This window comes from Scyliorhinus torazame, chromosome 17 (genome assembly GCF_047496885.1).
Source record: "Scyliorhinus torazame isolate Kashiwa2021f chromosome 17, sScyTor2.1, whole genome shotgun sequence".
Taxonomy (NCBI): Eukaryota; Metazoa; Chordata; class Chondrichthyes; order Carcharhiniformes; family Scyliorhinidae; genus Scyliorhinus; species Scyliorhinus torazame.
This window is the reverse complement of record NC_092723.1, coordinates 92,919,451-92,947,021: the sequence shown is the minus strand read 5'-3', so window position 1 is coordinate 92,947,021 and position 27,571 is coordinate 92,919,451. Positions and strand designations below refer to the sequence as shown.

General features: G+C 46.1%; 1 protein-coding gene across 4 annotated transcripts in view; it reads left to right on the top strand.

The window, feature by feature from the left end:
- ift70 (intraflagellar transport 70) overlaps positions 1-27,571 on the top strand; it is a 354,021-nt gene that overhangs the window by 145,527 nt on the left and 180,923 nt on the right. For all 4 annotated transcript variants that reach the window (XM_072480753.1, XM_072480751.1, XM_072480750.1 and 1 more), the window contains one exon: positions 14,533-14,661. In XM_072480753.1, coding sequence (XP_072336854.1) covers positions 14,533-14,661 — 129 coding nt within the window. The remainder of the gene's footprint in view (positions 1-14,532; positions 14,662-27,571) is intronic.

Genomic DNA, 27,571 nt, shown 5'->3' with positions numbered 1-27,571 from the left:
GGGAAGCCCTGGTAATTGATACAGGGCACAGGGGCAGGCCAGGTAATTGATACAGGGCACAGGGGAAGCCGTGGTAATTGGTACAGGGCCCAGGGGAAGCCCTAATAATTGATACAGGAATTGAGGGAATCCCTGTTAATTGGGCTCTGGTGAGACATAGAATCACAGACTTTACAGTGCAGAAGGAGGCCATTTGACCCATCGAGTCTACACTGGCCCCTGAAAGAGCACCCTATCCAATGCCATACCCCCACCCTAATCCCGTAACCCAGCAATCCCACTTAACTTTTGGACTCTATGGGGAAATTTAGCGTGACCAATCCACCTAACCAGCACATCTTTGGACTGTGGGAGGAAACTGGAGCACCTGGAAGAAACCCACGCAGACACAGGGAGAATGTGTAAACTCCACACGGACAGTGACCCAAGCTGGTAATCGAACCTGGGTCCCTGGTGCTGTGAAGTAACAGTGCTAACCACTGTGCTGCTGTGCCACCCCATGGAAGCCCTGGTAATTGGCATAGGGCTTGGGTGAAGCCCTTTGTAATTGACACAGGGTACAGAGAAAGCCCAAGTAATTGATGCAAGGCTCGGTCAAACCACTGGAAAAAGTAGACCAAAACCCCTGGGTATGGGAGCAGATATGGGAGGGATCTTCAAACTATGTCTGGAGTCCCTAACCATCTGGAACATTCTTTCTACCCTGTCTAATCCTTTTGAATTTTATAAGTTTCAATGAGATCCCCTCTCACTTTGAACTCCCAATGAATATAATCCGAACCAACTTTTGGTGACTCCTCACATGACAGTCCCGCCATCCCAGGAATCAGCCGAGTAAACCTTTGCTCATTCCCTCCATAGCAAGAACATCCTTCCTCCGATAAGGACACCAAAACTGCACACAATACTCCAGGTGTGGCCTCACCAATGCCCTATATAATTGCAGTAAAACATCCCTATTCCTGGACTCAAATCCTCTCGCTATGAAGGCCAACATACCATTTGCCGCCTTTACTGCCTATTGGACTTCCCGTAACAGCCTCCCCGAACAGGCGCCGGAATGTGGCGACTAGGGGCTTTTCACAGTAACTTCATTTGAAGCCTACTTGTGACAATAAGCGATTTTCATTTTTTCACTTAACTTTCAGCAACTGATACATGAAGACACTAAGGTCTCACTGAGTATCCACCTCTCTCACTTTACACCCGTTCAAATAATAATCTGCTTTCCTACTTTTGCTACCGAAGCGGATGACCTCACATTTATCCACATTATACTGTGTCTGTCATGCATATGCCCACTCACTCAGCCTGTCCAAATTGTGCTGAAGCATCTCTTTATAATAATCTTTATTGTCACAAGGAGGCATACATTAACACTGCAATGAAGTTTCTGTGAAAAGCACCTAGTCGCCACATCCCGGTGCCTGTTCGGGTACACTGAGGGAGAATTCAGAATGTCCAAATTACCGAACAGCATGTCTTTCAGGACTTGTGGGAGGAAACCGGAGAACTCTGAGGAAAACCACGCAGACACGAGGAGAACGTGCAGACTCTGCACAGACAGTGACCCATGCCGGGAATCGAACCTGGGACCCTGGACCTGTGAAGCAACAGTGCTTCCCACGGTGCTACCTTACCGCCCACAAACACGCCATCTCTGCATCCTCCTCCCAGCTCGCCCTCCACCCAACTTAATATCCCCTGAAATTTGCAGATAATGGGCGGGATTCTCCGAGCCTACGCGGCGAAATCGCACTCGGCGTGGGGGGGGGGGAGAGAATGGGGCGTCAGACATGCGATCGGAGAATCGCCGCCAGTCGCGCGCGGTTGATGCGGCGCAGGTCGGGGGCCATTGAAAGAGGCCGGCGCGGCGATTCTCAGCTAGCAGAGTTCCCGCCGGCGTGGTTCCCTCATGGTTCCACCCGGTGGGCACTCAGAGTGGCAGCTACGGACAAAGTCCGCCGGGAAAACATGCAGACTTCGCACAGACAGTGACCCAAGCCGGGAATCGAACCTGGGACCCTGGAGTTTGTACTTTCTTCCCGTGTCTGCGTGGTTTCCTCCGGATGCTCCGGTTTCCTCCCACAGTCCAAATATGTGCAAGCTAGGTGGATTGGCAATGCTAAAAGTATCCTTAGTATCTAAAGGTTAGCTGGGGGGGGGGGGGGGTCACTGGGTTACAGGGATAGACCGGGTGAGGCGGCCTAGGTAGGGTACTCTTTTAGAGGGTCAATGTAGATTTGATGGGCCAAATGGCCTCCTTCCACACAGTAGGGATTCTATGATTCTGTCATTGTAATTTTGTCATGTGAGAGTACCTTTAAGAAATGGGTGTTTATCAGTGATGTCAGAGTATGGGTGGAGCTGGGCTGTCTGTCAGCTTTTTACTTTCATTTAAGCCTGTTTACTGCAGGGTGTGTTTTGGTTTCATTTTCAGAGCTGGATAGCTGCAGTCACAGCCAGAAGGGGTATTAGTCTCTCTCTCTCTCTGTAATTTAAAGACTGTAAATCGATCCTTTGGTGATTGGGCAGCACGGTAGCATAGTGGATAGCACAATTGCTTCACAGCTCCAGGGTCCCAGGTTCGATTCCGGCTTGGGTCACTGTCTGTGCGGAGTCTGCACGACCTCCCCGTGTGTGTGTGGGTTTGCTCCGGTTTCCTCCCACAGTCCAAAGATGTGCAGGTTAGGTGGATTGGCCATGATAAATTGCCCTTAATGTCCAAAATTGCCCTTAGTGTTGGGTGGGGTTGCTGGGTTATGGGGATAGGGTGTGGAGGTGTTGACCTTGGGTAGGGTGCTCTTCTCCAAGAGCCGGTGCAGACTCGATGGGCCGAATGGCCTCCTTCTGCACCGTAAATTCTATGAAAAAATTTTTTTAAAACTAATAACTGCTCTCGGTAATGACTTTAACCTGATGTGCTTCTGTTTAAAGGTTTTTTTTTAAGTCTCATGTATGTTAAAAGGACAGCTTAAGGATTACTTAGTGTTGTATTCTTTGGGGGTTGTGTTTGAATTAAAGGTTGCTAAGATGTTCACTGTGTTTTAAAAAGGTTAACTTGAGTTCATAGAATAAACATTGTTTTTTACTGTTTCTAGGCCCACTTCCTTAAGTACTCTGGGATGAAGATTATCAGGCCCTGGAGATTTATCTGCCTTCAATCCCATTGATTTCTCCACAACCATTTTTTTTCTAATACTAATTCCCTTTAGCTCCTCACTCAGAACAGTTTGTTTACGTTTTCCAGAATTCTTCTGAACAATACCTTGGTCTCTGTTCTCTTATCTTCAGTTGTCCTAAGACGTTCTTTCTGTCCCAGTTCCCTGGTTTTCTGGACAGTAACTTATTCCTTGGGAGGCCTGCCTCTTTGGATCTCCCAACCTATCCAGTCGTTCTTCTGGTAGAATGATGTTCACTTCCTGGCGTCCTGCATCCAACTGAAATATATCCACTTCAAACTCAAAACGGAGAGCCTTCTTACCATAAAAGTGCCTCCAGTTACTAACCAACGGCCATGTGCTTATGCCTTTTAATTTTTCTTTACACCGTAACCATGGGCAGTACGGTAACACTGTAGTTAGCACTGTTGTTTCATAGCGCCAGGATCCCGAGTTCGATTCCCTGCTTGGGTCATTGTCTGTGCGAATGTCCAAATTACCTCATAGCATGTTCTCCCCGTGTCTGCGTGGGTGTCCTCTGGGTGCTCTGGTTTCCTTCCGCAAGTCCCGAAAGACATGCTGTTAGATAATTTGGACGTTCTGAATTCTCCCTCCGTGTACCCGACCAGGCGCCAGAATGTGGCGACTAGAGGCTTTTCACAGTAACATCGTTGCAGTGTTAATGTAAACCTACTTGTGACAATAAAGATTATTATTATTGTTAGAACCCTCTCTAAGCACAATAGAAACACAGTTAGAGCTTAACCAACCCCCTCACATACACATTTGTCCAGCCTGAATCTAACTGTAGGTTTTAACCTATCAGGCACAAACATTAACTTACACCCACTTGAAACTATATTGGATTGGATTGGATTTGCTTATTGTCACGTGTACCGAGGCACAGTGAAGTGTTTTTCTGAGAGCAGCTCAACAAATCAATAAGTACATGGGGAAAAAAGGGAATAAAAGAAAATACATAATAGGGCAACACAAGATATACAATGTAACTACATAAGCACTGGCATCGGATGAAGCATACAGGGTGTAGTGTTAATGAGGTCAGTCCATAAGAGGGTCATTTAGGAGTCTGGTGACAGTGGGGAAGAAGCTGTTTTTGAGTCTGTTCGTGCGTGTTCTCATCTTCTGTATCTCCTGCCCGATGGAAGAAGTTGGAAAAGTGAGTAAGTCACATGGGACGGATCTTTGATTGTGCTGCCTGATTTCCCCAGGCAACGGGAGGTGTAGATGAAGTCAATGGATGGGAGGCAGGTTCGTGTGATGGACTGGGCGGTGTTCACGACTCTCTGTGAAGTTTCTTGCGGTCCTGGGTTGAGCAGTTGCCGTACCAAGCTGTGATGCAGCCCGATTGGATGCTTTCTATGGTGCATCTGTAAACGTTGGTAAGGGTTCGTTGGTGTGGACATGCTGAATTTCCTTAGATTCCTGAGGAAGTATAGGCGCTGTTGTGCGTATCTTATTTGTATGTATCTTATTTCTAACATAAATTCCTTAAAACTACTTTTGTTTTCCTAACGCAACATTTACTTAAAATTATTTGGACTTGGGCATTGGAAGTGCAATATTGAAATTTCTGTACAGTCCCATATTGAGGGCATAGTTATTGAGAAAGGATTCAATACGTTTGTAGAATGGACATGCAACTGAGTATTAATTTTCAATAATTAATTTCCAATCGGATTTTCAGGTGAAAACCCTTAAAAGAATGTTTATTTTTTAATCTTATTATTGTGGAATAACTGCTTTATGACTCTTTATTAGGTCTATATAAAAAAAAAAACTAGAAGAAAGCTTGCTTAAACAATTGTTGCTTCTGTGTTATTGGATTTTTAATTGCTTTGATTTGTTCATGTCTTGTGGAAGCGATTGGCCTGATGTCAGTGATTATACTCAATATAAATCTCCTCGCACCCTTATCTAATCCCATCAACATTTCCTTCCGTTCCAATCTTCTTCATGCATTTATCCTGTTTCTCCTTAAATACTTATGTTATTAGCCTTAATTATTCCTTGCGGTAGCAAGTTTCACATTCTACCTTTGACTAAAGTAGGCTCTCCTTAAACTCTATTGGATTTATTAGTAACAACCTTATTTATGGGCCATACTTCTTGTCTAAACCCACAAGTTGAAACATCTTCTCTCAGTCTACTGAACAAATCCTTTTATAACCTTCAAGATCCCAATCAACTCATCCTTACTTAAAAACAAGTCCCAGACAGTTCAATGTTTCCTGGTAGGTACAACTTTTCAGTTCAAGCGTCACCCTAGTAAATCTTTTCTTTTCCACGTTCTGCAGTGTCTCCATATACTTTTTATAACATGGAGACCAGAAATGAGCACAGTTCCCAAAGTGTGGTCTAATCAAAGTTCTTTACAAGTTTAACATTACCTCTACTTTTCAATTCTATCCCTCTAGAAATTAACTCCATTTTTTTGGTTCAACAATTGTCTTATTAAACTGCATCACAACTTTAGTTATTTGTGTTATCTACTCCAAGGCCTCTGTTTTTCTACTTTTTAAGAACATAAGAATTAGGAACAGGAGTAGGCCAGCTGGCCCCTCGAGCCTGCTCCGCCATTTAATGAGATCATGGCTGATCTTTGTGGACTCAGCTCCACTCTCCGGCCCGTACACCATATCCCCGAATCCCTTTATTCTTTTTCTTTAAAAAGTTTAAAGAAGGAGCCTCAACTGCTTGACTGGGCAAGGAATTCCAGCGATTCACAACCCTTTGGGTGAAGAAGTTCCTCCTACACTCCGTCCTAAATCTACCTCCCCTTATTTTGAGGCTATGCCCCCTAGTTCTGCTTTCCCCGACCAGTGGAAACAACCTGCCCGCATCTATCCTATCTATTCCCTTCATAATTTTATATGTCTCAATAAGATCCCCCCCCCCCCCCCCCGCATCCTTCTAAACTCCAATGAGTACAGTCCCAGTCTACTCAACCTCTCGTCATAATCTACTTCCCTCCACTCTGGGATCAACCTAGTGAATCTCCTCTGCACTCCCTCCAGTGCCAATATGTCCTTTTCTCGGGTAAGGAGACCAAAACTGAACACACTACTCCAGATGCGGCCTCCCCAACACCTTATACAATTGCAGCATAACCTCACTAGTCTTGAACTCCATCCCTCTAGCAATGAAAGACAAAACTCGATTAGCCTTCTTAATCACCTGTTGCACCTGCACACCAACTTTTTGCGACTCGTGCACCAGCACACCCAGGTCCCTCTGCACAGCAGCATGTTTTAACATCTTACCGTTTAAGTAATAATCCATTCTGCTGTTATTCCTCCCAAAATGGATAGCCTCACACTTTGCAACATTGAATTCCATCTGCCAGACCCTAGCCCATTCACCTAACCTATCCAAATCCTTCTGCAGACTTCCGGTATCCTCTGCACTGTTTGCTTTACCGCTCATCTTAGTGTCGTCTGCAAACTTTGACGCATTGCACTTGGTCCCCAACTCCAAATCGTCTATGTAAATTGTGAACAACTGCGGGCCCAACACTGATCCTTGAGGGACCCCACTAGTTACAGGTTGCCAACCAGAGAAACACCCATTTATCCCCACTCTCTGCTTTCTGTTAGTTAACCAATCCTCTACCCATGCTACCGCTTTACCCTCAATGCCATGCATCTTTAGTTTATGCGGCAACCTTTTGTGTGGCACCTTGTCAAAAGCTTTCTGGAAATCCAGATATACCACATCCATTGGCTCCCCGTTATCTACTGCACTGGTAATGGCCTCAAATAATTCTACCAAATTAGTCAGACACAACCTACCCTTTGTGAACCCATGCTGCGTCTGCCCAATGGGACAATTTCCCTCCAGGTGCCCCGCTATTTCCTCCTTAATGACAGATTCCAGCATTTTCCATACAACCGAAGTTAAGCTTACCGGCCTATAATTACCCGCTTTCTGCCAACCTCCTTTTTTAAACAGTGGTGTCACGTTTGCTACTTTCCAATCCTCTGGGACCACCCCGGAGTCTAGTGAATTTTGATAAATTATCACTAGTGCGTTTACAATTTCCCTAGCCATCTCTTTTAACACTCTGGGATGCATCCCATCAGGGCCAGGAGACTTGTCTACCTTTAGCCCCATTAGCTTGCCCAATACTGCCTCCTTAGTGATTACAATCATCTCAAGGTCCTCACCTATCATATCCTTATTTCCATCAGTCACTGGCATGTTATTTGTGTCCTCCACTGTGAAGACTGACCCAAAAAACCTGTTCAGCTCCTCAGCCATTTCCCCGTCTCCTATTATTAAATCTCCCTTCTCATCTTCCAAAGGACCAATATTTACCTTAGCCACTCTTTTTTGTCTTATATATTTGCAGAAGCTTTTACTATCTGCTTTTATGTTCTGAGCCAGTTTACTATCATAGTCTACCTCATAGTCTTCATAGTCTTTATGGCTTTTTTAGTAGCTTTCTGTTGTCCCCTAAAGACTTCCCAGTCCTCTAGTCTCCCACTAATTTTTGCCACTTTGTATGGTTTTTCCTTCAATTTGATACTCGCCCTCACCTCCTTAGATATCCACGGTCGATTTTTCCCCTTTCTACCGTCTTTCTTTTTTGTCGTATGATCCTTTTCTGAACACTGTGAAAGATCGCTTGGAAGGTTCTCCACTGTTCCTCAACTGCTTCACCATGAAGTCTTTGATCCCAGTCTACCTTAGCTAGTTCTTCTCTCACCCCATTGTAATCGCCTTTGTTTAAGCACAAAACACTAGTGTTTGATTTTACCTTGTCATTCTCCAACTGTATTTTAAATTCCACCATATTGTGGTCGCTCCTTCCAAGGGGATCCCGAACTATGAGATCATTAATCAATCCTGCCTCATTACACAGGACCAGATCTAGGACCGCTTGTTCCCTTGTAGGTTCCATTACATACTGTTCCAGGAAATTATCCTGGGCACATTCTATAAACTCCTCCTCAAGGCTGCCTTTACCAACCTGGTTAAACCAATCGATATGCAGATTAAAATCTCCCATGATAACCGCTGTACCATTTCTACATGCATCCGTTATTTCTTTGCTTATTGCCTGCCCTACCATCCTGTTACTATTTGGTGGCCTATAGACTACTCCTATCAGTGACCTTTTCGCCTTACTATTCCTGATTTCCACCCAAATTGATTCAACCTTGTCCTCCATAGCACCAATATCATCCCTTACTATTGCCCGGATGCCATCCTTAAACAACAAAGCTACACCACCGCCCTTACTGTCCATTCTATCCTTTCGTATAGTCTGATACCCTTGGGTATTTAACTCCCAGTCGTGACCATCTTTTAACCATGTTTCAGTAATGGCCACTAAATCATAGTCATTCACGATGATTTGCGCCATCAACTCATTTACCTTATTTCGTATATTACGAGCATTCAGGTAAAGTACACTTATGCTGTTTTTTATGTCTTTGTTATGAATCCTGACACCTTGATCGGTAACTTTTCGCAATTTATTTTTCCTCTTACCCTTTCTCCTAATTTTCCTTGTCTTTGAACCCATATCTCTACATAATAACCTGTCACGTAACCTGCTGCCTTGATCTCCATTAACCATTATACTGTCCATAGCTTTACACTTCCCTTCCCCCCCCCCCCCCAACTTGCTAGTTTAAGACCATATAGTATGGGACTTCCTCAATCTTCCTACCAGAATGTAGCCTCTTAGCCTTAACTACAATTTTCCCATTCACTTGGAAGCAGTTTCCCCAAATATATTACATATAGAACATAGAACATTACAGCGCAGTACAGGCCCTTCGGCCCTCAATGTTGCACCGACCTGTGAAACCACTGTAAAGCCCATCTACACTATTCCCTTATCGTCCATATGTCTATCCAATGACCATTTGAATGCCCTTAGTGTTGGCGAGTCCACTACTGTTGCAGGCAGGGCATTCCACGCCCTTACTACTCTCTGAGTAAAGAACCTACCTCTGACATCTGTCCTATATCTATCTCCCCTCAATTTAAAGCTATGTCCCCTCGTGCTAGACATCACCATCCGAGGAAAAAGGCTCTCTCTGTCCACTCTATCCAATCTTTTGACCATCTTGTATGCCTCAATTAAGTCACCTCTTGACCTTTTTCCCTCTAACGAAAACAGCCTCAAGTCCCTCAGCCTTTCCTCATAAGATCTTCCCTCCATACCAGGCAACATTCTGGTAAATCTCCTCTACACCCTTTCCAATGCTTCCACATCCTTCCTATAATGTGGCGACCAGAATTGCACGCAATACTCCAAATGCGGCCGCACCAGAGTTTTGTACAGCTGCAACATGACCTCATGGCTCCGAAACTCAATCCCTCTACCAATAAAAGCTAACACACCGTACGCCTTCTTAACAACCCCCTCATCCTGGATGGCAACTTTCAGGGATCTATGTACATGGACACCGAGATCTCTCTGCTCATCCACACTGCCAAGAATCTTACCATTAGCCCAGTGCTCTGTCTTCCTGTTATTCCTTCCAAAATGAATCACCTCACACTTTTCTGCATTAAACTCCATTTGCCACATCTCAGCCCAGCGCTGCAGCTTATCTATGTCCCTCTGTAACTTGTAACATCCTTCCGCAGTGTCCACAACTCCACCGACTTTAGTGTCATCTGCAAATTTACTCACCCATCCTTCTACGCCCTCCTCCAGGTCATTTATAAAAATGACAAACAGCAGTGGCCCCAAAACAGATCCTTGTGGTACACCACTAGTAACTGGACTCCAGTCTGAACATTTCCCATCAACCACCACCCTTTGTCTTCTTCCAGCTAGCCAATTTCTGATCCAAACTGCTAAATCACCCTGAATCCCATGCCTCCGTATTTTCTGCAGTAGCCTACCGTGGGGAACCTTATCAAACGCTTTACTGAAATCTATATACACCACATCAACAGCTTTATCCTCATCCACCTGTTTGGTCACCTTCTCAAAGAACTCAATAACGTTTGTGAGGCAGGACCTACCCTTCACAAAACCGTGTTGACCATCTCTAATCAAATTATTCCTTTCCAGATGATTATACATCCTATCTCTTATAAACCTTTCCAAGATTTTGCCCACAACAGAAGTAAGGCTCACTGGTCTATAGTTACCGGGGTTCTCTCTACTCCCCTTCTTGAACAAGGGAACAACATTTGCTATCCTCCAGTCTTCTGGCACTATTCCTGTAGACAAGGATGACTTAAAGATCAAAGCCAAAGGCTCAGCAATCTCCTCCCTAGCTTCCCAGAGAATCCTTGGATAAATCCCATCCAGCCCAGGGGACTTATCTATTTTCACACATTCCAGAGTTGCTAACACCTCCTCCTTATGAACCTCAAGCCCTTCTAGTCTAGTAGCCTGAATCTCCGTATTCTCCTCGACAACATTGTCTTTTTCCTGTGTGAATACTGACGAAAAATATTCATTTAGCACCTCTCCTATCTCCTTGGACTCCAAGCACAACTTCCCACTACTGTCCTTGACTGGCCCTACTCTTACCCCAGTCATTCTTTTATTCCTGACATATCTATAGAAAGCTTTAGGGTTATCCTTGATCCTACCTGCCAAAGACTTCTCATGTCCCCTCCTGGCTCTTCTTAGCTCTCTCTTTAGGTCCTTCCTAGCTAACTTGTAACTCTCGTGCGCCCTAACTGAACCTTCATGTCTCATCTTTACATAAGCCTCCTTCTTCCTCTTGACAAGTGTTTCGACTGCTTTAGTAAACCACGGTTCCCTTGCTCGACCACTTCCTCCCTGTCTGACAGGCACATACTTATCAAGGACACGCAGTAGCTGTTCCTTGAACAAGCTCCACATTTCCATTGTGCCCATCCCCTGCAGTTTTCCTTTCCATCCGATGCATCCTAAGTCTTGTCTCATCGCATCATAATTGCCTTTCCCCCAGATATAACTTTTGCCCTGCGGTATAGAATCATAGAATCATAGAAGTTTACAGCATGGAAACAGGCCCTTTGGCCCAACCAGTCCATGCCGCCCAGTTTTTACCATTAAGCTAGTCCCAGTTGCCCGCACTTGGCCCATAACCCTCTATACCCATAGAATCATAGAATTTACAGTGCAGAAGGAGGCCATTCAGCCCATCGAGTCTGCACCGGCTCTTGGAAAGAGCACCCTACCCAAGGTCAACACCTCCACCCTATCCCCATAACCCAGTTACCCCACCCAACACTAAGGGCAATTTTGGACACTAAGGGCAATTTATCATGGCCAATCCACCTAACCTGCACATCTTTGGACTGTGGGAGGAAACCGGAGCACCCGGAGGAAACCCACGCGCACACGGGGAGGATGTGCAGACTCCGCACAGACAGTGACCCAAGCCGGAATCGAACCTGGGACCCTGGAGCTGTGAAGCAATTGTGCTATCCACAATGCTACCATGCTGCCCTACCCATCTTACCCATGTAACTATCTAAATTCTTTTTAAAAGACACTATTGTACCTGCCTCTACTACGACCTCTGGCAGCCCATTCCAGACACTCACTACCCTCTGAGTGAAGAAATTGCCCCTCTGGGCCCTTCTGAATCTCTCACCTTAAACCTATGCCCTCTAGTTTTAGACTCCCCTACCTTTGGGAAAAGATGTTGACTATCTACCTTATCTATGCCCCTCATTATTTTATAGACCTCTATAAGATCACCCCTAAACCTCCTACGCTCCAGGGAAAAAAGTCCCAGTCTATCCAGCCTCTCCTTATAACTCAAACCATCAAGTCCCGGCAACATCCTAGTAAATCTTTTCTGCACTCTTTCTAGTTTAATAATATCCTTTCTATAATAGGGTGACCAGAACTGCACACAGTATTCCAAGTGTGGCCGTACCAATGTCTTGTACAACTTCAACAAGACGTCCCAACTCCTGTATTCAATGTTCTGACCAATGAAAACCAAGCATGCCGAATGCCTTCTTCACCACCCTGTCCACCTGCGACTCCACCTTCAAGGAGCTATGAACCTGTACTCCTAGATCTCTTTGTTCTATATCTCGCCCCAACGCCATACCATTAACTGAGTAGGTCCTGGCCTGATTCGATCTGCCAAAATGCATCACCTCACATTTATCTAAATTAAACTCCATCTGCCATTCGTCGGCCCACTGGCCTAATTGATCAAGATCCCCTTGCAATCCTAGATAACCTTCTTCACTATCCACTGTGCCACCAATCTTGGTGTCATCTGCAAACTTACTAACCATGCCTCCTAAATTCTCATCCAAATCATTAATATAAGTCACAAATAACAGTGGACCCAGCACCGATCCCTGAGGCACACCACTGGTCACAGGCCTCCAGTTTGAAAAACAACCCTTCTGTCTTCTGTCATCCAGCCAATTTTGAATCCAATTGGCAACCTCACCCTGGATCCCGTGAGCTTTAACCTTCTGCAACAACCTACCATGCGGTACCTTGTCAAAGGCTTTGCTAAAGTCCATGTAGACAACGTCTACTGCACTGCTCTCATCTACCTTCTTGGTCACCCCCTCAAAAAACTCAATCAAATTTGTGAGACATGATTTTCCACGCACAAAGCCATGCTGACTGCCCCGAATCAGTCCTTGCCTCTCTAAATGCTTGTAGATCCTGTCTCTCAGAATACCTTCTAGCAACTTACCTACTACAGACGTTAGGCTCACCGGTCTGTAGTTCCCAGGCTTTTCCCTGCTGCCCTTCTTAAACAAGGGCACAACATTCGCCACTCTCCAATCTTCAGGCACCTCACCTGTGGCTGCCGATGATTCAAATATCTCTGTTAGGGGACCCGCAATTTCCTCCCTAGCCTCCCAACATCCTGGGATACATTTCATCAGGTCCCGGGGATTTATCTACCTTGATGCGCTTTAAGACTTCTAGCACCTCCTCCTCTGTAATATGCACACTTCTCAAGACATCACTATTTATTTCCCCTAGTTTCCTAACATCCATGCCTTTCTCCACCGTGAATACCGATGAGAAATATTCATTCAGGATCTCACCCAACTCTTGTGGCTCTGCATATAGATGTCCTTGTTGATCCTTAAGAGGCCCTACTCTGTCCCTAGTTACTCTTTTCCCCTTTATGTATCTGTAGAATCTCTTTGGATTCTCCTTTGCATTATTTGCCAAAGCAATTTCATGTCCCCTTTTTGCCCTCCTGATTTCCCTCTTAACTCTATTTCGACAATATCTATACTCTTCAAGGGATCCACTTGGTCCCAGTTGTTTATGTATGTCATATGCCTCCTTTTTGACCAGAGTCTCAATATCTCGAGTCATCCAGGGTTCCCTACTTCTACCAGCCTTGCCCTTCACTCTAAAGGGAATGTGCTTACCCTGCACCCTGGTTAACACATTTTTAAAAGCCTCCTATTTACCAGCCGTCCCTTTGCCTGCCAACAGGGGGTTGGATAGGGTGGACAGTGAGAGCCTTCTCCCACGGATGGATATGACTGGCACGAGGGGACATAACTTTAAACTGAGGGGTAATAGATATAGGACAGAGGTCAGAGGTAGGTTCTTTACGCAAAGAGTAGTGAGGCCGTGGAATGCCCTACCTGCTACAGTCGTGAACTCGCCAACATTGAGGGCATTTAAAAGTTTATTGGATAAACATATGGATGATAATGGCATAGTGTAGGTTAGATGGCTTTTGTTTCGGTGCAACATCGTGGGCCGAAGGGCCTGTACTGCGCTGTATTGTTCTATGTTCTATGTTCTAACAGTCTCCCCCAATCTACCTCTGAAAGTTCCTGTCTGATACCATCAAAATTTGCCTTGCCCCAATTAAGAATTTTAACTCTTGGGCCAGACCTATCATTCTCCATAGCTATCTTAAAACTAATGGAGTTATGGTCACTTGTCCCAAAGTGATCCCTCACTAACACTTCTGTCACTTGCCCTTCCTTATTTCCCAAGACGAGGTCAAGTTTTGCCCCCTCTCTAGTCGGTCCATCCACATACTGAATGAGAAATTCCTCCTGAATACACTCAACAAATTTCCCTCCATCCAAGCCCCTAATGCTATATACCTATCCCTTTCCATCACTAAAGTAAACGTAATCGAATTGTGGTCACTATCACCAAATTGCTCACCTACCTCCAAATCTAACACCTGTCCTGGTTTATTACCCAGTACCAAATCCAATATGGCCTCGCCTTTTGTTGGCCTATCTACATACTGTGTCAGGAAACCCTCCTGCACACAGTGGACAAAAACGGACCCATCTAAAGTACTCGAACTATAACAAACGTCCTTTCTGCCACCGTAATACTGTACTTAACTAACAATGCCACCCCTCTTGCTAATTGTTGCATGAACTTTTGTTATAAATTGTTCTTTTTCAGAACTCAGTGTTGGCATGACAACTGAAGGGATTGACGTGAGAAGTGTTGGAAACACATTAGTGCTCCATGAAACTGCATTGATTGAAGCTTTTAATCTTAAAGCAGCCATTGAATATCAATTGAAGAACCGTAAGTATACAAGACAAAAATAATTAAAACTGTTTTGTAGCTTGTGACATGCACTTACTGAAGAGGTTAAAGGAGGCAGTAGGTCATGAGTTGTGAATCGCCACAGATTGTTGGGTGATATTTCCGATTCTGGCATTTTGGAACAATTTAAACTATTCATTCTTATTTCTACACATGATAAACTTTCTTGAAGACTTGGGTGGTCAAGATGAAACAGGCAAGTAATTCCTGTATCTTCAATTGTAAGGAGAATATATACGCATTTCTGTGGCCGCAAACGAGACCCCAGGATGGTACGTTGCCTCCCTGGTGCTAGGGTCAATGATGGGATGGGTGGGATCCTCAGCAGTAGGGAAGCAAATGAGGGGCTGAAAGGAGATGCAGTACTCAGCAACGGCAAGCTGAATAGACGTGATAGGCAGGAGCATGGGAGTGGGGAAAACCTGTTGGATTAAATTGCATCTATTTCAATGCAAAAGGGCTGACAGGTAAGGCTAATGAACTTAGGGCATGGATAGGTGCTTAAGACTGGGATATTATAGCCATAACTGAAACATGGCGAAGGGAGGGACAGGACTGGCAGCTTAATGCTCCAGGGTACAGGTGCTTTAGGCGGGACATAGGTGGAGGAAAGAGAGGACAGGGAGTTGCTTTTTGATTAAGGGGAGCATCACGGCATTAGGCAGAGATGAAATAACCGAGGGATCATCCAGCGAGGCATTGTGGGTGGAACTAAGAAATAAGAAGGGAATGATGGCCTTATTGAGGTGTACTATAGGCCCCCAAGTAGTCAACGGGAATTAGAAGAACAAATGTTCAGGGAAATTGGGGAGACTTGCAGGAGTAACAGGGTTGTCATAGTAGGCGATTTTAATTTCCCTAATATCGACTTAGTGTTCAGGGATTAGATGGGGGGAATTTGTTAAGTGTGTGCAGGGAAGTTTCCTCAGACAGTATGTGGTGGGTCCTACTCGGGAAAGGACAAACCTTGACGTACACTTGGGAAATAGGGCAGGGCAAGTGATGGAGGTGACGGTGCCCTGATGCAAGTTTTAAATTGGGGCAAGGTGAATTTTGATGGAATTAGACAGGAGCTTGCAAGGGTTGATTGGAGTAGCTTCTTTGAGGGCATAGAACAAAGAACAAAGAAATGTACAGCACAGGAACAGGCCCTCCAAGCTCGTGCCGACCATGCTGCCCGACTAAACTACAATCTTCTACACTTCCTGGGTCCGTATCCCTCTATTCCCATCCTATTCATGTATTTGTCAAGATGCCCCTTAAATGTCACTATCGTCCCTGCTTCCACCACCTCCTCCGGTAGCGAGTTCCAGGCACCCACTACCCTCTGTGTAAAAAATCTTGCCTTGTACATCTACTCTCAACCTTACCCCTCTCACCTTAAACCTATGCCCCCTAGTAATTAACCCCTTTACCCTGGGGAAAAGCCTCTGACTGTGCCCATCATTTTGTAGACCTCTATCAGGTTGCCCCTCAACCTCCGTCGTTCCAGTGAGAACAAACCGAGTTTATTCAACTGCTCCTCATAGCTAATGCCCTCCATACCAGGCAACATTCTGGTAAATCTCTTCTGCACCCTCTCTAAAGCCTCCACATCCTTCTGGTAGTGTGGCGACCAGAATTGAACTCTATACTTCCAAGTGTGGCCTAACTAAGGTTCTATACAGCTGCAACATGACTTGCCAATTCTTATACTCAATGCCCCGGCCAATGAAGGCAAGCATGCCGTATGCCTTCTTGACTACCTTCTCCACCTGTGTTGCCCCTTTCAGTGACCTGTGGACCTGTACACCTAGATCTCTCTGACTTTCAATACTCTTAAGGGTTCTACCATTCACTGTATATTCCCTTCCAAAATGCATTACTTCACATTTGTCCGGATTAAACTCCATCTGCCATCTCTCCGTCCAAGTCTCCAAACAATCTAAATCCTGCTGTATCCTCTGACAGTCCTCATCGCTATCCGCAATTCCACCAACCTTTGTGTTGTCTGCAAACTTACTAATCAGACCAGTTACATTTTCCTCCAAATCATTTATATATACTACAAACAGCAAAGGTCCCAGCACTGATCCCTGTGGAACACCACTGATCACAGCCCTCCAATTAGAAAAGCATCCTTCCATTGCTACTCTCTGCCTTCTATGACCTAGCCAGTTCTGTATCCACCTTGCCAGCTCACCCCTGATCCCGTGTGACTTCACCTTTTGTACTAATCTACCATGAGGGACCTTGTCAAAGGCCTTACTGAAGTCCATATAGACAACATCCACTGCCCTACTTGTATCAATCATCTTTGTGACCTCTTCGAAAAACTCTTATCAAGTTAGTGAGACACGACCTCCCCTTCACAAAACCATGCTGCCTCTCACTAATACGTCCATTTGCTTCCAAATGGGAGTAGATCCTGTCTCAAAGGATTCTCTCCAGTAATTTCCCTACCACTGATATAAGGCTCACCGGCTTGTAGTTCCCTGGATTATCCTTGCTACCCTTCTTAGACAAAGGAACAACATTGGCTATTCTCCAGTCCTCCGGGATATCACCTGAAGACAATGAGGATCCAAAGATTTCTGTCAAGGCCTCAGCAATTTCCCCTCCAGCTTCCTTCAGTATTCTGGGGTAGATCCCATCAGGCCCTGGGGACTTATCTACCTTAATATTTTTGAAGACGCCCAACACCTCGTCTTTTTGGATCTCAATGTGACCCAGGCTATCTACACAACCTTCTCCAGACTCAACATCTGCCAATTCCTTCTCTTTGGTGAATACTGATGCAAAGTATTCATTTAGTACCTCACCCATTTCCTCTGCCTCCACACAGATTCCCTTGCCCATCGTTCAGTGGGCCAACCCTTTCCCTGGCTACCCTTTTGCTTACGGACCTCCGGCAAGTGGGAGCCCTTTAAAAGTGAAATAGCCTGAATTCAGGGTCTATATGTTCCTGTTAGGATGAAGAGCAAGGCTGGCAGGAGTAGGGAACCCTGGATGACAAAACATATTGAGATTTTGGCCAGGAAAAAGAAGGAAGCGTGGCTCAGGTACAAGCAGCTAGAATCGAGGGATTCCTGGAGGTGTACAGGCGTATACTCAGGAAGAACATTAGGAGAGCAAAAAGGTATGCATAAGGTAGCTTTGGCTGAGAGGACTAAGGTGAATCCAAAGGGATTATTTATGTATATTAAATGAAAAAGAATAACTTGAGAGAGAATAGGACCCCTCAAGGACAAAGTGGGCACACGTGTGCAACTGAAGGAGATAGGCGAGGTTCTCAACGAGTATTTCTCCTCTTTGTTTACCGTGGAGAAAGACATGAAGACTTGGGAACCTGGGAAGGTTAGTGGCGATATATTGGGGACGGTTTGCATTATAGTAGAGAATGCGATGGACATATTAAAATGTATGAAGGTGGATAAATCTCCTGGCCCTGAGCAGGTATATCCAAGAACACTGCGTGAGGCGATAGAAGAAATTGCGGGAGCCTTAGAACATAGAACATAGAACATAGAACAATACAGCGCAGTACAGGCCCTTCGGCCCACGATGTTGCACCGAAACAAAAGCCATCTAACCTACACTATGCCATTATCATCCATATGTTTATCCAATAAACTTTTAAATGCCCTCAATGTTGGCGAGTTCACTACTGTAGCAGGTAGGGCATTCCACGGCCTCACTACTCTTTGCGTAAAGAACCTACCTCTGACCTCTGTCCTATATCTATTACCCCTCAGTTTAAAGTTATGTCCCCTCGTGCCAGCCATATCCATCCGCGGGAGAAGGCTCTCACTGTCCACCCTATCCAACCCCCTGATCATTTTGTATGCCTCTATTAAGTCTCCTCTTAGCCTTCTTCTCTCCAACGAAAACAACCTCAAGTCCGTCAGCCTTTCCTCATAAGATTTTCCCTCCATACCAGGCAACATCCTGGTAAATCTCCTCTGCACCCGCTCCAAAGCCTCCACGTCCTTCCTATAATGCGGTGACCAGAACTGTACGCAATACTCCAAATGCGGCCGGACCAGAGTTCTGTACAGCTGCAACATGACCTCTCGACTCCGGAACTCAATCCCTCTACCAATAAAGGCCAATACTCCATAGGCCTTCTTCACAACCCTATCAACCTGGGTGGCAACTTTCAGGGATCTATGTACATGGACACCTAGATCCCTCTGCTCAGCCACACTTTCAAGAACTTTACCAATAGCCAAATATTCCGCATTCCTGTTATTCCTTCCAAAGTGAATCACCTCACACTTCTCTACATTAAACTCCATTTGCCACCTCTCAGCCCAGCTCTGCAGCTTATCTATATCCCTCTGTAACCTGCTACATCCTTCCACACTATCGACAACACCACCGACTTTAGTATCATCTGCAAATTTACTCACCCACCCTTCTGTGCCTTCCTCTAGGTCATTGATAAAAATGACAAACAGCAACGGCCCCAGAACAGATCCTTGTGGTACTCCACTTGTGACTGTACTCCATTCTGAACATTTCCCATCAACCACCACCCTCTGTCTTCTTTCAGCTAGCCAATTTCTGATCCACATCTCTAAATCACCCTTAATCCCCAGCCTCCGTATTTTTTGCAATAGCCTACCGTGGGGAACCTTATCAAACGCTTTGCTGAAATCCATATACACCACATCAACTGCTCTACCCTCGTCTACCTGTTCAGTCACCTTCTCAAAGAACTCAATAAGGTTTGTGAGGCATGACCTACCCTTCACAAAGCCATGCTGACTATCCCTGATCATATCATTCCTATCTAGATGATTATAAATCTTGTCCCTTATAATCCCCTCCAAGACTTTACCCACTACAGACGTGAGGCTCACCGGTCTATAGTTGCCGGGGTTGTCTCTGCTCCCCTTTTTGAACAAAGGGACCACATTTGCTGTCCTCCAGTCCTCTGGCACTATTCCTGTAGCCAATGATGACATAAAAATCAAAGCCAAAGGTCCAGCAATCTCTTCCCTGGCCTCCCATAGAATCCTAGGATAAATCCCATCAGGTCCCGGGGACTTATCTATTTTCAGCCTGTCCAGAATTGCCAACACCTCTTCCCTACGTACCTCAATGCCATCTATTCTATTAGCCTGGGACTCAGCATTCTCCTCCACAACATTATCTTTTTCCTGAGTGAATACTGACGAAAAATATTCATTTAGTATCTCGCCTATCTCTTCAGACTCCACACACAATTTCCCATCTGGTCCTACTCTTTCCCTAGTCATTCGCTTATTCCTGACATACCTATAGAAAGCTTTTGGGTTTTCCTTGATCCTTCCTGCCAAATACTTCTCATGTCCCCTCCTTGCTCGTCTTAGCTCTCTCTTTAGATCCTTCCTCGCTACCTTGTAACTATCCATCGCCCCAACCGAAACTTCACACTTCATCTTCACATAGGCCTCCTTCTTCCTCTTAACAAGAGATTCCACTTCCCTGGTAAACCACGGTTCCCTCGCTCGACGCCTTCCTCCCTGTCTGACCGGTACATACTTATCAAGAATACGCAGTAGCTGATCCTTGAACAAGCCCCACTTATCCAGTGTGCCCAACACTTGCAGCCTACTTCTCCATCTTATCCCCCCCAAGTCACGTCTAATGGCATCATAATTGCCCTTCCCCCAGCTATAACTCTTGCCCTGCGGTGTATACTTATCCCTTTCCATCATTAACGTAAACGTCACCGAATTGTGGTCACTGTCCCCAAAGTGCTCTCCTACCTCCAAATCCAACACCTGGCCTGGTTCATTACCCAAAACCAAATCCAACGTGGCCTCGCCTCTTGTTGGCCTGTCAACATATTGTTTCAGGAAACCCTCCTGCACACACTGTACAAAAAACGACCCATCTATTGTACTCGAACTATATCTTTTCCAGTCAATATTTGGAAAGTTAAAGTCTCCCATAATAACTACCCTTATTACTTTCGCTCATATCCAGAATCATCTTCGCCATCCTTTCCTCTACATCCCTAGAACTATTAGGAGGCCTATAAAAAAACTCCCAACAGGGTGACCTCTCCTTTCCTGTTTCTAACTTCAGCCAATACTACCTCGGAAGAAGAGTCCCCATCTAGCATCCTCTCCGCCACCGTAATACTGCTCTTGACTAGCAGCGCCACACCTCCCCCTCTTTTGCCTCCTTCTCTGAGCTTACTAAAACACCTAAACCCCGGAACCTGCAACATCCATTCCTGTCCCTGCTCTATCCATGTCTCCGAAATGGCCACAACATCGAAGTCCCAGGTACCAACCCACGCTGCCAGTTCCCCTACCTTGTTTCGTATACTCCTGGCATTGAAGTAGACACACTTCAAACCACCTACCTGAACGCTGGCCCCCTCCTGCGACGTCAAATCTGTGCTCCTGACCTCTATACTCTCATTCTCCCTTACCCTAAAACTACAATCCAGGTTCCCATGCCCCTGCTGCATTAGTTTAAACCCCCCCACAGAGCACTAACAAATCTCCCCCCCAGGATATTTGTGCCCCTCAGGTTCAGATGTAGACCATCCTGTCTGTAGAGGTCCCACCTTCCCCAGAAAGAGCCCCAGTTATCCAAAAATCTGAAACCCTCCCGCCTGCACCATCCCTGTAGCCACGTGTTTAAATGCTCTCTCTCCCTATTCCTCATCTCACTATCACGTGGCACGGGCAACAACCCAGAGATAACAACTCTGTTTGTTCTAGTTCTGAGCTTCCATCCTAGCTCCCTGAAAGCCTGCCTGACATCCTTGTCCCCTTTCCTACCTATGTCGTTGGTGCCACGGTGAGGTACCAGAAGACTGGAGGGTAGCAAATGTTGTGCTGTTATTTAAGAAGGGTTGCAAAGAAAAACCTGGGAAATATAGACCGGGAAGCCTGATGTCAGTGGTGCTGAAAATTCTCGAGTCCATTATCATAATAGCAGAGCGCTTGGAATAGAGTGGCAGAATCGAACAAAGTCAGCATGGATTTCTGATCGGGAAATCATGCTTGACAAATCTACTGGAATTTGCTCATTGGGTTGATGAGGGGTAGCCTGTGGATGTGGCGTCTTTGGACTATCCGAAGGCTTTCGTCAAAGTCCCATTTGAGAGATTATCTTGTAAAATTAAAGATCATGGGGTTAGGGGTGGTGTATTGAGATGGATAGAAATCTGTTTGGCAGACAGGAAACAAAGAGTAGGAATAAACGGGACTTTTTCCAAATGGCAGGCAGTACTGAGTGGGGTACTGCAGGGATCGGTGCTGGGACCCCAGCTATTCAATATGTATTAACCATTTAGATGAGGGAATAAAATGTAATATCTCCAATCTCCAAATTTGCAGATGACACAAAGCTGGGTGGGAGGGTGAGCCATGAGGAGGATGGAGAGATCTTTCAGTGTGATTTCGACAAGTTGAGTGAGTGGGCGAATTCGGCCCATCGAGTCTGCACTGACCCACTTAAGCCCTCCCTTCCATCCTATCCCCAAAACCCAATAACCCCTCCTAACCTTTTTGGACACTAAGGGCAATTTAGCATAGCCAATCCACCTAACCTGCACGTCTTTGGACTGTGGGAGGAAACCGGAGCACCCGAGAAAACCCACGCAGACACTGGGAGAACGTGCAGACTCCACACAGACAGTGACGCAGCGGGGAATTGAACCTGGGACCCTGGCACTGTGAAGCCGCAGTGCTAGCCACGTGTGCTACCGTGCTGCCCACAATGTAGGTAAAAGAGGTTATCCATTATGGTAGCAAAAATTGGAAGGCAAATTATTATCTGAATGCCCATAAATTAGGAGAGAGGAATGTACAATGAAACCTGGGTGTCCTCTTACACCAGTCATGAAGAGAAGCATGCAGGTGGAACAGGTGTTGAAGAATTCAAATGGTATGTTAGCCTTCGTAGTGAGAGGATTCAAGTAGAGGAGCAGGGATATCTTGCTGCAATTATACAGGGGCTCGGTGAGGCCACACTTGGAATATTGTGTGCAGTTTTGGTGCCCTTATCTGAGGAAGGATGTTCTTGCTGCAGAGGGAGTGCCCAGAAGGTTTACCAGACTAATTCCTAAGATGGCTGGACTTGCGTCTGAGGAGAAGTTGAGTCGGTTAGGATTATATTCATTGAAGTTCAGAAGAATGAGGAGGGATCTCATAGAATTCTTACAGGACTAAACAGGCAAGCTGCAGGAAGGATATTCCCGATGGTGGGCATGTCAGAACCAGGGGTCACAGTCTAAGGATGAGGGGATGAGGAGACATTTCTTCACCCAGAAAGTGGTCAGCTTGTGGAATTCCCTACCACAGAAAAACAGTTCAGGCCAAAATATTGTATATTTTCAGGAAGCAGTTAGATATAGCACTTGGTGCGAAGGGGATCAAAGGATATGAGCGGAAGGTGTGATCAGGCTATTCAGTTGTATAATCAGCCGTGATCATAATGAATGGCAGAGCAGACTCGAAGGGCAGAATGGTCTCCTCCGGCTCCTATTTTTTAAAAAGATATTTTATTCCAAATATACACACCAACAGAATACACAGTCCATCAAGCATAGTCAACAGTTTGTACAGTTTTTCTTCCCCTTTTAATACCCCCCAAGACGAACAGCTCTTCAAATAAGGGCCTTCACCACACTGTGAAACCCTCTTCTGACCCCCTCACCTCGAACTTGATCTTCTCCAAAGAACAAGAAAGTACAATACAGCATGGGAACAGGCCCTTCGGCCCTCCAACCCTCACCGATCACTGGTCCTATCCAGAAAAAACGCCTGTATCCTTCTATATCCGGTCTGTTCATGTGCCTATCCAGATAAGTCTTAAAGGTCGCTAACGTATCTGCCTCAACCACCTCACTTGGCAGTGCATTCCAGGCCACCACCACCCTCTGTGTAAAAAAAACTTTCCCCGCACATCTCCACTGAACCTTTCCCTTCTCACCTTGAACTTGTGCCCCCTTGTAATGGTCATTTCTGCCCTGGGAAAAAGCCTCCAATTGTTCACCCTATCGATACTCCTAATAATTTTATAAACTTCGATCAGGTTGCCCCTCAGCCTCCGTCTCTCTAGGGAGAACAATCCCAGTTTATTCAATCTCTCCTCATAGCTGATACCTTCCATACCAGGCAACATCCTGGTAAACCTTTTCTGTAGTCTTTCCAAAGCCTCCACGTCCTTCTGGCAGTGCGGTGACCGAATTAGACACACTATTTCAAATGTGGCCCAACCAACATTCTATAATTGTAACATCATTTTTAAGCTTTTATATTCTATATCCCGTCGTATGAAGGCAGGCATGCCATATGCTTTCTTTATCACCATTTCCACCTGCGCTGCCACTTTTAAGGATCCGTGGACCTGAACGCCCAGATCTCTGTGTGTCTATGCTCCTGATGGTTCTGCCACTTATTTGTTAGCTCCCACCTGAATTAGATCTACCAAAATGCATCACCTCGCATTTGTCCGGGTTAAATTCCATCTGCCATTTCTCCGCCCAATTTAGCAGCCTATCTATATCCAGTTGTATTCTATGACAATCTTCATCACTATCCGCAGCTCCTGCAATCTTTGTATCATCCGCAAACTTGGGAATCAGGCCCGTTCCATTTTTTTCCAAGTCATTTACATCTATACAAAGAACTGAGGTCCCAGTACTGATCCCTGCGGAACACCACTAGTTACAGACCTCCATTCGGAAAAACACCCTCTGCTACCCTCTGTTTTCTATGGCCAAGCCAGTTCTGGGTCCATCCAGCTAGTTCACCCCTGACCCCATGTGATCTAATCTTTTGCACCAGCCTGCCATGATCAAATGCTTTACTAAAGTCCATGTAGACAACATCCACAGCCCTTGCCTCATCAATCATTTTTGTCACCTCCTCAAAAAATTAAATTAAATTAGTGAGACATGACCTCCCTCGTACAAAACCATGCTGTCTGTCACTAATAAACACTTCCAAATGTGCATAGATCCTATCTCTGAGAATCTTTTCTAACAATTTCACTATCACTGACGTCAAGCTCACTGGCCTATAATTACCCAGATTATCCTTGCAACCCTTCTTAAATAACCGTACAACATTGGCTATTCTCCAATCCTCTGGGATCTCACCTGTGGCCAATGAGGACACAAAGATTTCTGTCAGAGGCCCAGCGATTTCATCTCTTGTATCTCTCAGTAATCTGGGATAGATGCCATCTGGCTCTGGGTGTTTGTCTACCTTCATGCTTTTTAACACACCTAACACGTCCGCCCTCGTAATAACGACCTGTTCTAAAGTGTTTACATATCCCTCTGAGACACCACCAAACAATGTGTCCCTCTCCTTTGTGAATACCGATGCAAAATACTCAGCCGGAAAAAGTCATACAAGTGCCCCAGCCAGGCTGCTACCTCAGCGGTGTATCCACTCCAATTCAACAGGACCCTTCAGGCAATCAGAGGCGAATGCCACTAAATTGGCTCCCTTCCCCTCTTGCAGCTCTTCTGAGACCCCAAAGATCACCACCATAGGGTCCAGCCTGGCCTCCACCCTCACTATCCTGGATAATGTCCCAAGCACAGCCTCCCAAAAGCTCTTGGACTTCTCACAGCCCCAAAACTTGTGAGCATAATTCACCAGCCCCCCCCCCCCCCCCCAAAACACTTTTCACACCCATCGGTCACCCCCGGGAAGAACCCATTCATCCTCACCCCAGTCATGTGTATCCTGTGCACCACCTTGAACTGAATCAAGCTCATCCTCGTGCAGGAGGAGGTTGAGTTCACCTCACTCCAGTCTCCAACCAATTCCCTCCATTTACACTTTATCCTCAACCCCCGTGCCTCACCCTGCTCCCCCAACCACCCCTTATATCCCCAATCCTACCCTCCCTCAAATCGTCAGGGAATAGCAGTTGCTCCAACAATGTGCACTCCGGTAACTTAGGGAATGTCTGCCACTCCTTTTGCACAAAAGTTCCACACCTGAATATACTTGTATTCATTGCCCCTAGGCAGCTCAAACCTCTCCCGCAGCTCATCCAGCCCTACAAACATACCCTCCCAGAACATATCCTTAACCCACTATAGGCCTGCCTCCCTCCACTTCCGACACACCCATCCATCCATCTCTCTCTCTCTCTCTCTCTCTCTCTCTCTCCACCTCTCTCCCCCACCCACTGGCTTAAACCTTCGGTTCCCACACAGTGGCGTCAACACCGACCCTTTATCCAACTTGAAATGCCTCTTCAACTGGTTCCATATCCTAATCGTCGAATGAACCACCTGACTCCTCGTATACCTCCCCGGGGCTAACAGCGATGAGGCGTTACCAGGGCCCTCAGACTAGACCCCCTACAGGACTTCTCCTCCAACCTGATCAACTCCGTCCCCCCTTCACCTTTTCCACATTCGCAGCCCGGTAATAATACATCAGGTTCGAGAGCACCTACACCCCTATCTGTCTCTTCCTCTGCAACAGAGCCCTCTTCACCCTCGGTACCTTCCCCACCCATATAAACTCTTGAGATCAGTGCCTCCACCTTCCGGAGGAAGGCCTTGAGGAGAGCGATCTGGATGGTCTGAAAGACAAACAGAAATTTTGGCAGTACATTCATTTTTACCACCTGCACCCTTCCTGCCAATGTCAAGTGCTAAGTGTATTACTCTTGATACCACCTTAACTTTCTCCACTACCGGGCAGCACAGTGGTTAGCACAGTTGCTTCCCAGCTCCAGGGTCTCAGGTTCAATTCCCGACTTCGGTCACTGTCTGTGCGGAATCTGCACATTCTCCCCGTGTCTGCGTGGGTTTCCTCTGGTCGCTCCAGTTTCCTCCCACAGTCCAAAAATGTGCAGGTTAGGTGGATTGGCCATGCTAAATTGCCCTTCGTGTCCAAAAAAGGTTGGGTTGGGTGGGGCTACTAAGTTACGGGAATTGTGTGGGGGTGTGGGCTTGGGTCGGGTGCTCTTTCCAAGGGCCGGTGCAGACTCGATGGGCCAAATGGTCTCCTTCTGCACTGTAAATTCTAATTTTATTTCTGTGATTCTAATTCTATGATAATGCATCTATGCATTGTGTACCACTCATACAGCACCTGAATCGCCAAATATCTAAACCAGTCTCTTGCTGCCTTAAATGGTAGCGCCCCCAAACTGCCCTCCTGCCTCGCCGCATTCATTAAAAACACCTCTCTCTTCCCTACACAGGTTAAACATAGAACGATACAGCGCAGTACAGGCCCTTCAGCCCACAATGTTGCACCGAAACAAAAGCCACCTAACCTACACTATGCCATTATCATCCATATGCTTATCCAATAAACTTTTAAATGCCATCAATGTTGGCGAGTTCACTACTGTTGCCGGTAGGGCATTCCACGGCCTCACCACACTTTCACCACCCGAGGTTAGACCCGGAGAAGGCTCCAAACCTCACCAGCAGACCCATGATTCTGCCGATACTCTCCAGTGGGTTTGGCATGAACAATTGCAGGTTGCCTGCATACGACACCTGGTGCTACCTGCCCTCCCCATCACAATCCTTTGCCACTCAGCCGAAGGGCTATCCCCAAGGGCTCTATCCCCAAGGGCTCGATCACCAGCGCAAGTAACAATGGCGACAGCGGGCACTTCTGTCTCGTGGCCCTGTGTAACCCGAAATACGCTGAACCCATCTCGTTCGTACGCCCACTTGCCACCGGACTGCAGCCCCGAGGTCTTCCCCGACTGAATTCACCTGATACTTTCCATCAGCTCCCTCAGCCCCAGCATCTCCTCCAATGCTTGCCTCTTCCCTTCCTCCAGCTCTGGGAACTCCTCCAGGCATTTGCAGCCACCAGTAAGAGCAAGCAGCAGACACAACCTGCAGCTGTGAAGTGCTCTCCCAACTAACACGGGCAATTCCACATTAGTTTTCAGCTGTGAA